We start from the raw sequence: 16,196 nt of genomic DNA, 5'->3' as shown, positions 1-16,196 counted from the left end.
TAAATCAAGGGTGTGGTGGGTTTTTTTGTTTTTTGTTTTTTTAATAGTACTGTGCTACTCTTTTACTTAATTTGAACAGCTGAAATGGACCTGAGTATCAGTTTTTCTAAGAAGTTAATGTCTACATTTTCATTGCTGTTTATAGTGAGATTGGGATATGTTTAAGCCTTAATGTCAGTAGAGCACAAGCCTTTGTCATTCAAAGAAAACAGTTGTTTATGGTTAAATCCCATAGAAGCTTTTTTACACAATGTAGTAGCAGTCTAAAGTAAGCATAGAGAATAAGCTTAAATAAAAATATTTCAAGAGTGTAGAAGTAGCTTTAAATAATATGAGGGTAATAATTTCTTAGTATATTAACTTTTTTCTTTATTTATGGTGAGACAAGAAGGCATTTTTTAAGCATCTTTTAATTAAATTATTTACAACCATAAACATTTTCCCTATTTTTTTTCCTGTGTTGAAGACAGCCACTCTTATGCTATACAGTGTTGGATATCAAACTGGGTCTCAAAGTTTGATTTTTCTTTTAGCTGAGGATGGTGCTCTCTTGGGAAAAATTGAAAAAGTGCGGGTTCTTCGAAATGATCGCCGAGAAGGTAGGCTTAATTTGGGGGAAGGAAGGTACAAATTCCACTGTGCTATCCTATCTATTGAACTTGATTAATTCTTTTAAATGAACATTGTGTTACTCACAGAGGGGTTTTTCACTTTAGAAATCAGCTTACTAGTAGAATGGAATAAAAGTAATACATATCTGCAAATAAAACAGTTATGTTGATTAATTTATGTTTATTGCTTGTTCAGTTGTACATTGCTGGCTGTCACAGTGAAACCAACTTGAGAAAATCCCTCTCACCTTCAGTCACTCCATTCTCTTGCTGTACTTTGCTGTGAATCCTCAGTTATGCTACTCCAATTGTATGTAGGTTATCACTGTAAACAAGTGTCATATGATCCAACTGAAAAATAACCCCCCCCCTTTTTTTTTATGCTACCCTTAGTAGGGATAACTAATGATGCAGTCGATGGACAGCGCAGCAAACAGTTTGGCAGACTTGACAGGGTTTGAGCAGCTAGGGGGGCAGGAATCAAGTATTCCAGTTCTGCTGAAGCCAGGGTATCATGTAATAAACTTGTCTTACACTTCTCTTTGTCTTTTTTGCTTTGCAAACTACTGTTTCATGTCTCTGAGCCCTTCAGTCAGCAGCTTCCTGACCACAGAGCTTAGTGTATTAGGTATACACAACTGTTGTTTTACAGCTGTTTGAAATAACTGAGTGCTGACAGTTGAAATAGCTGACTGAATTAGCAGATATGTGCTTATTTATTTTTATAGGCACTCTTATCTTCTTGACTGCCAGACTGGTTTTGGGAACAGCTAGAAACATTAGATTGTCAAAAACTGGAAATAACATGCACAAAACCTTTGCTGTCCCATAATTAAGGTTATTATGTACTGATGGGTGCTTAGTGCTTGAATATTTTGTTTGGAATATACTTGTGAACAAAGGCTTGTTGGAAAAGCAGGCCTTTTCTGACTTGCCTTGGCTGGGGTTTCTGAGTAAGTTGATGTCATTTTACTGATCAAACCAGCACTTAAGGGCTGAGATAATAGTAATGGAAAAACTGACTGAAGTAAAACTTCTTTTTTGGTAACCGTAAGTATTAACTCTTGACTATACTGTGTGTATGAATAGGTGAACTGAATTTTCATTCATACTTAAAGATATGCGTCAGTATATCTGAAAATGTAGTATGACTTGACATCTCTTCCTGTGTCAGAAAAGAACAATAGCTTGTAAATTGAAGGCATAGTATTAGCTTACTTGGTGGTTTTGTGAGATTAAGATAAAATTATTACCCATTGGACCTACCATTCTGTTTATAAAGTTTTGCCTAAATATATGCAACCAGGTGATAACTTTAAAACAGAAATATTTTAAGGCTTCATTTTGATTGGTGGCTTGTTATGCTTGAGTTTACATTCACTTTACTTCTTGTTTTCAAGCGTAGGCTGATGCTGATATCTTACAAACACATACAAATGAAAATTTAAGAGAATCAGTAAAATGAAACAGTGCATAAGACACTAAATGTAGCAAGTTAATATGAGCAACAGAGGAAATAAAGGCAAGTGCAGAGTCCTGCACCTAGGGAGGAATAACCCCATGCACCAGGACAGGTTGGGGGTTGACCTGCTGGAAAGCAGCTCTGCGGAGAAGGACCTGGGAGTGCTGGTGGACACCAAGTTGACCATGAGGCAGCACTGTGCCCTTGTGGCCAAGAAGGCCAATGGTATCCTGGGGTGCATCAGGAAGAGTGTTGCCAGCAGGTCGAGGGAGGTGATTCTCCCCCTCTACTCAGCCCTGGTGAGGCCACATCTGGAGTACTGCGTCCAGTTCTGGGCTCCCCAGTACAAGAGGGATGTGGCACTACTGGAGCAAGTCCAGCGAAGGGCTACAAAGATGATTAGGGGACTGGAGCATCTCTCTTATGAGGAAAGACTGAGAGAGCTGGGCCTGTTTAGCCTGGAGAAGAGAAGGCTGAGAGGAGGTCTTATCAACGTGTACAAATATCTGAAGGGAGGGTGTCGAGAGGATGGGACCAGACTCTTTTCAGTGGTGCCGAGTGACAGGACACGAGGCAACGGGCACAAACTGAAACACAGACAATTCCACCTGAACATGAGGAAAAACTTCTTCGCTATTAGGGTGACAGAGCACTGGAACAGGTTGCCCAGAGAGGTTGTGGAGTCTCCTTCTCTGGAGATATTCAAAACCCGCCTGGACGCAATCCTGTGCAACGTGCTCTAGGTGACCCTGCTTGAGCAGGGGGGTTGGACTAGATGATCTGCAGAGGTTCCTTCCAACCTCAACCATTCTGTGATTCTGTGAAAGCAGTGTGTTTTAAAATAAAAATTAAAATAAATGGAAGACTACTGTGGTGGGGAGCTAAGACATCAATGACTGCCTTGCTTTCTGAAATATGTGTTAATAGCTTTTGGCATCATAACTGTAGGACCAGAGTTTGTTATGGGAAACTGAGTATTTTGGAGGATGTGGTAGCAGGTGGAATAAATGTTCAAGGGAATGTTCTGGGCTCATTCTCGTATATGGCTGAATGTGACTGCAGAGGACTTAGTGATCCAAGTGGTCATTTCCATTTCTTTGCCCAGAACTTGCAATTAAAGATTGATTGGTGTGGGTGGGTGAGTGTTATTTTTGTTTGTTTATGGAAGTAGAGCCAGACAGTAGGTTCTAGAAGAACACAAGTTATAAATAATGAATTCAGGAAAGAGCATTTGGAGAAGCAGAACAAATGTAGCTAGTGTGCTTGAGGAATGCTTTGATGTGAAAAAACTGTCCAAAACAAGTTCAAAGGTTGATAGTGGGGAGACAGTGCAAAGAGCACCAAGGTATGATTAACTGCCAGTGCGCAACAGGTAAGATACGGACACGGATGACACGGAGTATCACCAAGGCACAGAGTTATAAGTGACAAGGGCTCATGTTTGTCATAAGACATCATACAAGGACCTTGAAGTGGTTGTTTAGTTGCTGAATATCAGACTGAGCAAACAAATCTGTAGCCTTTTTCTCTTAAGCTTCTTGTATTCTGTTTGGCGGAATCATATTTTGCAGTTTTATTTGGTAACAAGGATGGAAAGAAATGGGGTTGGAAGAAACCAGATTTGGTGGGAACCAATGTAGAAAGAAAAAATCCAGTACTTCCTTGGCTTTGATCTTGACTGACAGTGAAGTCAATGAATCATGGGCAGTTGCAGAGAAAAGTAGGGAGGAAATTTGCAAAAGGATGAGAGGAAGTTGGCTATTTTCTGTACTGAAGGACATGGTTGGATGTGTGTAAATGTAGCAAGGAACCGTAAGGGTTGCTGAGGTCATTCAAGGAGCAAATATTAAAAGGGAAGGAAGGAGGGAAGGAAACAGGATGAATCTGAGGGGAACTATGTATTTGAGGGAGTTGTAGAGAAGAGGAGAACATTCTGGCTTTACCAGAAGTTTCCTCTTAAATCTTAGCAAGGATGGTTTAAAAAAAAAAAAAAGAGAGAGAATTGTGAGAAACAGGAAAAAGGTTGAAAGAGAGGAATAGGCTCATGGATATGAATTAACATAGCATGGTGTCTGGAAGGAGTTGAAGGAAGAATGAACAGACTGTTCCTGATAACTTGCCCTCCCTGCCCCCCGAATAAAAAAGTTAATTGATGATATTTTCAACGGTCCTGTTGCAGCTTGATAAAAATAGGACTTTTAAATTGACCCAATAGTAATCCTTCAGTTAGGCTAGTAGAGTCAAATTGGTACTCTCTGCTGTTGTGGATATGTTTCTGGCAGAACGAAAGTATTTCTTTTCAGGACATATGGTGAACACCTTATTATAAATGACATTTGTCCTAATATAGGACCAGCTACACTTGTGTATCATTGTTTTGGAAAAAAATGCTTAAATCTTCCAACTTATTTGGAATGAAACCCATGGACTAGGGTGCAGTAACTTAAAAGCTTGCTGGCTTTTTGTTCTGAAGTCATTTCACTGAATTGTTAACTAGCATCTGGTTCTTAGAATAGAACTTGTGTGCTTATGTCCTGACTGAGTTAGTGATATAATCCATGGCTAGCTTATAATGTGGTAGTTTGTCTCATTACTGTTGATTGTTTTCCTCCCATAACTACTAAAACTTTCTTTTTCCTTTGTGTCTTAGGCTTGATGCGCTCCCGTGTCAGAGGGGCAGATGCAGCACAGGCAAAAGTACTGACCTTCCTGGATAGTCACTGTGAATGCAATGAGCACTGGCTGGAACCACTTTTGGAAAGAGTAGCTGAGGTTAGTAAAGAGTTCTTCTAAAGTAATTTCTTGAAGGAGTACCTTTTAAAGCAGTCTAGTACGTGCTACATTAATTTAATGCATCTTCAAGATTTTTTCCTCTGAAATGAGATGATGGAGATGTTCCTAATGTTCTGTGATTAAAACCCGCTTTTTGTTCATTTAATCCATGAACATAGCAATGTAAAATGTGAACATTTATCTTTCCAAGTAATTAAAATAGGTGCTTCTTGAATCTTTAGGGGCCTTCTCAGCAAGTGTTGGAAATATGTAAAGCAAAGCAGACTTCTCCTCGATCAATATCATGTCAATGTAATTCTATTTACCTGAATATTTATGCCTCGTTGAGATTCGTTCAGATAATGGGAGAGGGGTTGAACTGTGAAACCAAAATTCCCAAGGAAATTAATGCGGGCTGTATGTTCTCAGCTTCCACCAAAATGATGCTTAGTCTGTATCCCTGAAAAGCAACTGACAGCACTGAGAGTGCAAATACAGTGTTTTCTCCATGGGTTGGTTACACTTATTAACTTGCTCCAGAGGAACTCCAGCAAAGTGAAAAGTGAATCAAGTGCAGCTTCAGAAAGCACTTTGGAACACTCAAGACAAGAAAATTGTTTTTTCTTGTGTTCTTTTTCCAGTAAATTTCCCATTTTAATTTAACTTAATTTAGACTTGAAAGGATTTCTTTTGAAATTTCTTTTCTTTTTTGGTTTTGCTAAGCTACTCCTATCTTGTTAATGTCCAGTTCCTCCCTTATCCTCTACACACTTTCCTTTGCATATCCTCAAAAAAAGGCCATATCCTCAATATACCAACAGAGCAGCTACCAGGTGTGACTGGTTTTGCTTCTTCTGTTTGGTTCTGTGATATTTCACTGTGTGTTCCAGAAATACTGCAAATAGTCAGACACACCAGCAGCTAAAGTCCTGTTTTGGAAGAGAAATAACTTCAGTTGACTCAAACCCTGGACACTATTAAGGTGCCTAGAACCTACAAAGGACTTAGAGTATGATTTCTTTGTATTTTTCTGCCTGTTTAAAATGTTGTAGCTTCGGAAGGGTTGAGGGAGTTTCTGTATAATTTAACCAGGAAAACAGACTTGAAATCATTTTATTTTGTATATTTATCTCAGAAGAAAGTGGAGAATGCTTTCTCCTAAACCACTAGCTGGGTCTAGGGTGTGGGAACTGTTTTCAAGTCTATTTCTGTAAATGGTTTGAGGTATCTGCCTACTTGAAAAACTGAAAAAGAATGGTAGTTTGGTGGTCAATACAACCCTTTTAGTAGGACAGATTTTTCCCTTTATTCTTTCTCTGCTCTAGTTCCCGCCCCCCCGGACATACTCATTTAGTTTTCTAAAAAACAACATGGAATCTGAAAAACATTTTACCTTTTCATCATAACAGAATATAAAACCTTTTGTTAAATTGCTGAGAGGTTGATGAAGATCCAGCATTGCATGTGGTGTACTTGGTGGGAGAATCCTTGTTTGTGTTTTGCATTGTGCAGCAGCTACTTCTAGCAGCACAGAAGCGGTGAAATCCTTCAAAAGTTGCTCCTCACAACTGTCACCCTGCTACACACTAATCACATGTGTGCCATTGAATAGTTTTCAGCTGTATGAATACAGTTTTGTACTCTTAGAAGCTTTACATACTGTTAAATAACTGTGGAATTCCAGTTTACTTTCGGATAGAAATAAAAATGGTATTTTTGCCATTTTTTGGAAAGGAAAGATTCCCAGCCAGACAGGTATGGGGTTTGATAAAGGAGCTTCTAAACTTTCTGCTTGCTCAAGTGATTAGGGCCTGTATATTGTTTATATGTAGTATATGACAGTTCTTTGTTATTTTATTTAAATGAATTGATTTTGCTCACAGTGCAGACTGTATGTAATTTGAGGTTAATTGGAAGCATTTTCTTGATGGTTTCAGTGGCAAGAGGCTGAATATACATAAACTCACTTCCTCTCTGGACTCAGTCGTAACTACTTCAGGTCAGGGCTACTACAAGAAGCGCAGTATTTTCTGATGCTCTTCCTGCATCTGTTCTGTATTTGGTGGAAACTTTTCTAAGTTCCAGAATTACCCACTTGGCATGGAGTTTTGGGGACTTGCTTGTGTGATTTCCTGTGTGGTTAAAAAAAGTCATATCTTCTAGAAACACAATCTGAATGGAGTCAGTTCTACAATATAATACTGGATGTGCTGTAACCATACTTTAGAAAGCTGTGTCTTAGACCTCTCACTTGTGTTAGGAGCACCTGAGGCATCAAGATTCTCTTCAGTTGAAGGATGATCCACAGTTTTCTTCTTTAGGATGATTCCCTAGTTAGTGTTTATTGACCATGCTTCCTTAGCATTCCTAGAAGGGTTTGGCAGTGCCAGGGACTTCTCCTCAGCAATTTGAGGAAAAAGCTTAAAGCAGCAAAAACATGCATTAAAAAGTGCTTATTTCAGAGTTCAGAACGTAGTGATACCTGTGTAAACTGGAGTTGGTATGCCTGCTCCCTCCTGCAGAATGGTTGTTTGTCTAATTCTCTAGGGCTGCCTTTTATACCCTCCAAAGATATTCTTAATTTGGGTTGGTTAGGGCTGATTAAACCAGGAATCAGCAGATTTTAACCCTTTGCACCACCACCCCCCCCCACTGTCAACATAATAATCAGAAGTACAGAGTCATGAAAAATATTGGTAACTCCTAGCTATTTCCTGGAAGCTTTTTCTATTTGGCATTTTCCATTTCCTATTTCTAATCACTTTGATGCATCTTCTAATTTTAATTTTTCTTGTATTGTATGGGTGGAGCATGCCTCGTGCAGAATTTAACTGCCTACCTGTTTTCACAGCATAGCTGTAACTCTTGTATCACTTTTGGAAGATATGTTTAAACAAAGAAGATTTTAAGTAGAAGAAAGGACTAAGATTAAGGAATGAGATATGCATTTCTCTTTCTGTATTTGTGTCACTTTGACCTTGAACGAGTCACTTTTAGTTGGCACAGTACTCAAAGGAAAATATTCATATTTTCTCTTGAGCATTGTGAAGCTTAATCTTTGAAGTGCCTAGAGATTTTTGGGGATTGTAGGAAAAAGCAGTGTATGGAATCTTGAGGATAATTCTGATAGTTTATGAGAATAATATATAATAGTAGTCTAACACTCTAGAGCCTATGTAACCTCCTTACTGAATATTAAAATAGTATGCTACAAATTTCCAGGCACCAGATGCTTGCAGTATTCGCAGACTATTCCTCTCCACTATCTTCACCAGGAAGCACATGGTTTTTCAATTATGTGTTCTCTTATAAATTACGACCTAAAACCTTCAGAATAAAGCAGGAGACTACAAAAGCAAGAATTCCTTTCTGCTTGTGTTTTAGTTTCCAAAATGCACATCAGCTTTCTATTGTCATAACACTATAAGTAAATAATTATGTTACATTAGGGCAATTTAAAAGGAGCAGTTGCTTTTTTAGTATTTTCAATGAATGGTTTTGAAACACCTGTACAGCAGAGACTGCATGCTGTTTTTAACATTCTGTCTGCATTAACTACTTTTAATAGAGCTCTGCAATGCATCAGCTTAATACGCTTTACCTGCTTTGCTGAACAAATCTGTGGTTTGAAATCAAGGAAGAAACTGCATGTTTCTAAGCCAAGAAAGTGTGGGTTGCGCATGGAACTGAATGGTCACAACCTGGGTATTTGTGTATCAGAGAAATAACTGTAAGTGCTCCAAATAGTCTGTTAAGCATAGCAAGTGTTGCTACTGTGATGGTGCATTGATACCGGTAGAACTAATCAGAACTAGCAGTGGCCTGGGGAAGTCTCAAACAGGGAGAGACAGAATATGCTGCCTGTTTGCTGGGCATTGTATGTAGTGGAGATAAGCTGAAGTCTGACTGAAGCTCTGCCTAATGTGACAGCTGGCAGCTTGAGCAGCTTTTGCCACCAGGTTTAGCTGTGCCAAGTAGAACCATTTGAGGAAATGCAGATTATTGCCAGAAAAGGTTCTTGGGATAACCCAGAAGGAAAGAACTAGAACTTTTTTGAGGAAAGAACTAGAAAAAAAAGTTGTTTCACTTCTATGTCACTTGTTGATGGGTGTATTATGAATTACTGGATAGGCTGGGTATCTCCTGTCTCATAAATAAAGGAGTTTCTTAATTCTGTCACTGTATTTAGAAATGTTCTGTATAAAATAAAGTCATGGGTGCACCTGAACTGCTTTTTAAGGAGGACACTTAAACATAGACACAGTGCTTTGCAGTTAAGCTTTAGTAAATCATAATTGCCTCCCAAGTAAACCACTGTCAGTAAAGCCATGGGCCTGCCATTATGCACATTTAGACTTGAGGCTATGGCTAGCAGAAGCGTGAACTAAAGATGTGATTGATAGGGAAACAGGACAGTGGTTTGTTTGTTTGTTTGTTTTTGCCTGTCCCTATGTTTCTCTAGTTTGCTTTAGAGCAAGCAATACCTAGTAGAGGGCCTGATTAGGTGTTGCATGCTGCATTATATTGTATCCCTTATAGAGACATATACTTGCTCCATATGGTATAGCTGAAATGATACTTAGAAGGAATGTAGAAATCAATAAGGAGTAGACTGAGTTTTTAGCTGAAGACACAACTAGGAATCTCCTTTTGCCTAATACAAAAGTTAGTGACCTTTTTCTCACTTATGCAAAATGACCTAGCATGTGTGAAATACCTATTTTGAGCATGCTAAAGTCAACATTAATTTAGCAGTTAAGATTCAATAAATGAAAACAAGCACTTTTAATGTCCTAATTGGACCAACCTAAAGCATTTTGACTAAAGAAGTAGCTTTTAAGTCTCTTGTTGTGAGCTTAAACTACTCTCATACCAGTTTGGTACCAATCCCTTCTGTGTAGTACTGATTAGCAAGGGAGGTAGATTGCTGAACCACTGTCTAGACTATATGTGCTGTTGTTTGAAGACTTATTTCATAAATAAGTTCTTAAAATGACAAGATTTAGGCTGGCAATTTTTTTAAACCATGAGAACTATTTCTCTGTAAGTTATCAAAAAATTTCCTGTTTATTAACACATTCTTTATATTCACAGAATTGATGGTATACTATTCTGAAGTTATTTATGCTCTCTGAATCATGTGATCTTGGAGCTCAAAGTTCTGTGAAACTTATTTTGCACTCTAGTAAGGTTTTGTCAGTGTTCGATCAAACTGCCAGCGTTTGAATCAAACCACTATGCTTCAATATAAAAATGAAACTCTCTTTTTGAAGTATTTCATGGAGAGAAAATGGACTGGCCTAACCATATTGCATTTGTAATATCATGAGATGAGTCATCTTTTTTTTTTTTTTTTTTTTAATACTGATGCTTTGAGATCCTAATGGATGTATGTGGAATTGCTGGATTTTTTTTTCTGTTAAAATTATTCTGACAAACATATCAGCTTGTGTAATTAACATACTGCTCAGAGTTGTGTACAATACCATGTTCAGACAGATAAATGTGGTATCTGTACCACTGGAATCTTGGCAGCCGGAGATTAATAGCATTCATTAGTTTAAGAGCTTTTTTGTTTTGTTTTTTTAGGTTCTCTATTTAAATATCTGATTGTGGAGCGTGATTTGTCTAGTGTGGAATGGATTAGCTTTAACCTAACACTGTGCTGATTGTAGAAGGGCCTAAATGTTCCTTAAAAGTTGAAGACTGCAGTGCACTGAGTGACTAGAGATTTGCTGTGAAAATAAAAACTGCCTACCTACTACTTTTCTTTGGGCCAGTTTTAAAAGTTAGAACAGAAGTGCTGCTTGCTTAACTGCCTTTTGAAGTACAAGTTTGCTCTTTCCTTCAAGAGCAACTCACAAGAGGGATTACTTATAGAAAAGTAGTCTAGAATAGAAATAGGCTTCCCAGCTAGATGATGTTGCTTCTGCTTTCTGAAGCAACGGTGAACAATTCTCTCTGGGTGGCTCTTTAGGGCCATAAGTGAAAAAGAGGAGAAGTTGGGGGAGAAGTGTTAATGAAATCCTGCTGAATTGTTCAACATCTCATCCTGCCTGAATCTTTATATATTGATTTCATTATTTCAATATTACTTTCTAATATTTATTTTAGGACAAGACCAGAGTTGTGTCTCCTATTATTGATGTAATTAATATGGACAACTTCCAGTACGTGGGGGCGTCAGCTGATTTAAAAGGCGGTATGTACCTGTACTGGAATACAAATAAAAAGAAAGCATCAAGAATCAAAGCTCATAATCACTGCAGTTGTGGAATGGGCAGTTAACATGCTGTTCTTCCCTTTCACATATCTAGTTGACATTCTAATGACCAGTTCTTTCTAGGTTTGGATTTGAAATTGGCCTTATTGTCCTCTACTTTAAAACAGTTTCTCTTTATTAGACTAACTCATAGAAATTTATGCTGCCCTTTACCAATGTGCAAGACTTGCACCAATGTTTGTAGGATTGTTTATGTGTCAGAAGCAGCTTGTGGCTGAGCTTATCATTCGCTTTTTAGATAAGTCTTAATTAGTCTCTAGTTTAGAAGCCCATCAGCAATGCAGTGCCTATGAGGTTTTTTTAAGATGCCAGTTTGCTTTAAAAAAAAAAAAAAACAAAAAAAACTCTTTTAAATAAGCAGAAAGCCTTGGAGTGTTTAAAAATGTTTTGTCAGTCATGATCTCTAATCATGGGTAGAGTAAAATGTGACCTTGAAAAATCTGTAGTGGCTATATTATTACCATTACAAAATTTTTCTCTTAAATTCTGTTTAAAAGTGCTACAGTTTTACTGTGTTTAGTTAGTGTAAACTGTTGACAGTAAAAACAGCAAACAGTAAAAAGCTCTGTGCAATGCCCCCCATCACCACCTTCAAAAACTTCCCCTTCCACCTCTTTCCATCTCCCAAAAGGGGAGTGGGGGCCCCAAACCGGAGCCCAAATGCTAAAACTCCTACTCGTGGCAAGTATGTTACCGTTTTGTTTTCACTGTCAGCAGGAATCTGGCGTTTAAAACAGCTCTCTGCCTCCCAACCCTAAATATCTTTAAGTAATTGTTCCCATAACTCTGGAAACTGAACTGTCTGTGTAACAGATACAAGATGAGGGAACAGTATTAAATAATTTCTATACTGTACTGCAGTGTTTCAGCTCTTTCTGGATGGGCTGTCTTGAGTGAGGAATGAATTTCAAGACATTTAAGCCCATTTGGTCCTTGACATACCAGTCCTTAACTGGCTACCAAATGTTCATCCCAGTTTACTGGAATGAATGTATATTCACATAATATTCCATATGTTTCAAATTCCAGTCAGTGTTCTGGAGGTGAGAGGTTCTCTAACCTTTTAATTAATGCTCTGAAATCAGTAATTACCTAAACCGAAATATTTCATTCGTTAATATATATATATAACACCTACAGTGAAAGCATTTACAATATGCTAATATATAATTCCATGTTATTATCTGTGTGCCAGCTTTATTAAATCCTGAAGGTCTTCATCCAGTCTATTCATTATACTGCAAGTCCTGGAAATCTCTGTGCCATTATGTGGCTTCTGCTATCCTCTGCAGTATGAGGAGCAATTCTTTCACTGAAACTTTAGATTGGTTCTTGTGGGGTTCATACCCTGTAATTCTTCCCAACCAGAGTGGGAGAAGGTAGAGAGATTGTTTCACTTGTTACTGCTTTTTATGCTTCATCTACTGAGCTATGTTTCCCAAATTTCTTTACTCTTTAGTGCTCTTCCTTCCTTCCCCCCCCATACACAATAGAAATAGACTCTTTAAAATCCATGGAGCCTTTGTACTTTTGGACTGAGGAGTGAGAAGCTGTCTCTTAACAGTAGAAATTTTGTACATACCAATGTTTAGAGCTATTTGAAGGTCTGCTGAAATGTGAATAATATACTCCCTTCCAGTTCCCAGAGGACAGATTACCCCATTAGAAGCACTACTGCATTTGGCATCATGGGACATTTTCGCTGAGGCCAAATCTAAACATGGAAATCCAGCTATGCTTTCAAGCTCAGATCAGTATCTGTGTGGCTGAAGCATGGAGAGTTGAGACAGCTGGGACAGCATTTGTGCCTGGTCTGTTTTGAAAGGACTTAATCACCCAAGATGAGCAATCTAGCAAATCTGAAAAACTTTTTTCAGGACAGCGCTGAAAAAATTCCCAAGTCTGGTCACTATTGAGTCTGTGCACTTGTGTTACAAAATTGTGGGAAAGATTGCAAAAGTTTTTCTTCTCTGAGAAGCACTTTACTGGAATAAACTGTAGTTAACTGAGATCTAATAATGTAGGATAAGCCATGTCATGGAGTTATGCTTAATAGAATTTCATATTGGGTATGCACTTGTGTTTAAAAATACTCCTTTTACGGAGTTACTGATACTATCTCACTGAGCACAGATTTTTTTTTTTCCCCAGTGTCAGTGAAAATAGAGAAGGAAAACAGCTTTTACGGTAGACAGTTTGTACACTTGTTCTGAGTTTTGCAACGCTGTGCTGTGTTCCAAAAGAGACCCCTTGTGTTCACTGGAGTATATGTAACTTTATCTCTCTACCACTTGTGCTCCAGAAGAGTGTTTTTTCTAGTCTTCCCAGATGCAAGCAATTTTGCTGGGTATGTAGAATGAAATGAGGCTTTCTAATAGGATGGAAATATTGAAGCTCATTTTACTTTTCACGATGGAGGTTTTAAACTACTATCAGTTGCAGCCATTTTATCGTTTAGCTACCTGGAGTTTTTGAGTATTCCATAAAATGGAGTAATAGTGGTGAAAGATTTTTAAATACTCAGATCTGTAGGAGAGAAAGTTGGCATGTGTGTTGCAAGGACTGTTCAGAATAACTTCTTTATTGTGTGATATAAATATCTTGTGGGTTAAAATGGAAATTGTTTAGTTCTTGACTATCCAAACCAATCCCTACTATGCAGACAAGCACGCAGACAAGCTGTTCATAGGGCTGTAACTGTTTAGCTTATCTTTTTCCCACTTCCCCAGAAAGTAATTGCTCTACCTCTTTAATGCTGGAGAAAGGAAACTATTGACATCTGTGTAGCAGAAATCTGGAAATCGTTCATTACATGACCTCATAGGATCTAAATGCTTTTGCCAGCAGGCAACCTGTGTAAGGCGGATTTGCTAGCTATACATCTTTTTAAAGAGGCACATACTTAAGGGTGTAAGCCAGGTCAAAAACTGTTAAGAAAAAGTGTTTCCTTTATAGAAAGTCCACCTTATACCTGCTAAGTTTCTTGTGTAGTTGCCGAAGGGAGCTAGTTCTAAGCATTGTCGGGCAGCATGCTGCTGTAGATGGCTTGCTGGTCTTGGCTGTTCTGACTATCCTTATGTTCTTCTATGCTTAACTCACCAAAGGACCAGTCCAGCTGTCTGTGTGCATGCACACGTGTACATATGTAAGGGGAGAAAGCTTTTTAACAGTAGGGAAGATGGATGAATTAAAATAAATGTTAATATGATAAGTTGGGAGCAACATAACCTGTTGTGATCTTTATGATAGAGAGCTCCTGCTTGTAGAGAGGAGTATGAAGAGCGCTGTAGAAAGTTTGTGCAAACAAAAATACATGAGCACTTGACAAGTTTTGAAGTGTACTTGTACAACAAGGGCTGTTGAGAGCAATTGTAATGGGTGGAAGATCTTCATATGATATTCTGTTTGACTTAAGTATATGGGATACTGGATTCACATAAGGCTTTTAATCTCTCAACCGTGTTGCTGACTTTCTTAAATTGTGTAATAGATGGCAACAACAGAAATCAAAGTTATTTCCACTTGAGATTACTTCTGTGTTGTCCTACCCAGCGTCTTTTCCCTTCATCTGGAATCTTACTCATTTGTTTTCTCCCCAGAAATTTGTATAAGTTTAAATATTTGATTTATTTCTAGTTTAAATTACAGTTCCCAGTAGATTTCAGTCAATGTTATATTATTACAAATTGAACAATGACCTCATTTTTTTAACACGCTGCCTTCTCTGACATTTTCTTCTTGAAGGCTTCGATTGGAACCTGGTGTTCAAGTGGGATTACATGACACCAGAGCAAAGAAGAGCGCGGCAAGGAAACCCAGTTGCTCCAATTAAGTATGTCTGCACCACCACTTCTCCCCTTGAAAGATAATGCTCTAACTCTTTGAATAAAAGAAACATTGATTCATCTTCTTAGGACTCTGTAGCTGTCAAACAGCATCACTGCAGATGGAAGTGTTGGTTAGTTTATTTTATCAAGACTTAAATATGTGATAAACAGTTGGAGTGCAGCATTGCTCCAGGACATTATAAGAAGATAGCCTGCAGCACAGTTTACTACTAATTCTGTTCTGTTCTTCTGCTTGGGCATTTGACTTTCACTGTTGCGCATGTTGCCATCTCACAAACGGACTAAACCTGATACTACCAGTTTGGAAGGTCTGAATGGAAACAAAATTAGTAGAGTCCCAGTGTCCATTTTCCAGTATTAGAGTTTATAATAAGCAAAGTGTTATAAAACTCTGTCCTTCAGGAAAAGAAATTGTTTTTTTTTCTTTAAATCACCTTCCCTATTTGATATGCTTGTATTTCAGTATAAATGATACGTGCACCAAAATGTGGCAACTGTATATTTATTATTAAGCTTGACATAGATTTAGGAACAGATACGAATCCAGGACCAAATAATTTTTGACTAAATAAAGTAGAAACCGTTTTCTTCAGGTATTAAAAGGGATCTTTACTATAGCCTTCCAGAATATTGAGATGTCCCTCATTTGTTATTTGAATAGCATTATGAGAAACAAATTGAGCATTAAAAAAGAAAAGTTGGCTTTAAAGGACATTTGTCAAGGGTCAATAATCTACTTAAGTAAATGTTGTTTTGTGTTTGAAGTTGGTATGTTTTGAGGGCTAAAAATACAGCATCAGTTCTAATGTGCTCTTGGCACAAATTGCCACCCTTTATATAAGGAACTTGAGAGCCAAATGCGGATTTGGAAGCTGCTTCAGAAGCTGAATGTTGTCATAGTGCTATACATACCATAGAAATGTTGTATGATGGTATGCAGAGAAAATTTGAGAAATAATAGATGCAAAATTAGCTGCCTTCAAAAGCATTGCAAGTTTTTCTAGGAGGTATTAACTGTGAGATGCAAATAATAGTTATCTGCCAATTCATGTTTCTCTAAATATTCAACTTAACTTTTCTTGTCTGTTTAGGACACCCATGATAGCTGGAGGGTTATTTGTGATGGACAAATCCTACTTTGAAGAACTAGGGAAGTATGACATGATGATGGATGTCTGGGGTGGAGAAAACCTAGGTAGGTATATCATTTAACTTTGGAT

At 37.9% G+C, this 16,196-nt stretch overlaps 1 protein-coding gene across 1 annotated transcript in view; it reads left to right on the top strand.

The window, feature by feature from the left end:
• The window catches only part of GALNT2 (polypeptide N-acetylgalactosaminyltransferase 2), a 101,562-nt gene that overhangs the window by 67,134 nt on the left and 18,232 nt on the right, over positions 1-16,196 (top strand). Inside the window, exons 6-10 of the mRNA XM_067293429.1 lie at positions 534-599; positions 4,724-4,845; positions 10,960-11,047; positions 14,873-14,960; positions 16,068-16,171. Coding sequence (XP_067149530.1) covers positions 534-599; positions 4,724-4,845; positions 10,960-11,047; positions 14,873-14,960; positions 16,068-16,171 — 468 coding nt within the window. The remainder of the gene's footprint in view (positions 1-533; positions 600-4,723; positions 4,846-10,959; positions 11,048-14,872; positions 14,961-16,067; positions 16,172-16,196) is intronic.

The sequence above is a fragment of the Apteryx mantelli genome, chromosome 3, assembly GCF_036417845.1.
Source record: "Apteryx mantelli isolate bAptMan1 chromosome 3, bAptMan1.hap1, whole genome shotgun sequence".
In the NCBI taxonomy this organism is placed as follows: Eukaryota; Metazoa; Chordata; class Aves; order Apterygiformes; family Apterygidae; genus Apteryx; species Apteryx mantelli.
The sequence above is the reverse complement of the archived record's forward strand: the minus strand, read 5'-3'. Positions and strand labels throughout refer to the sequence as shown.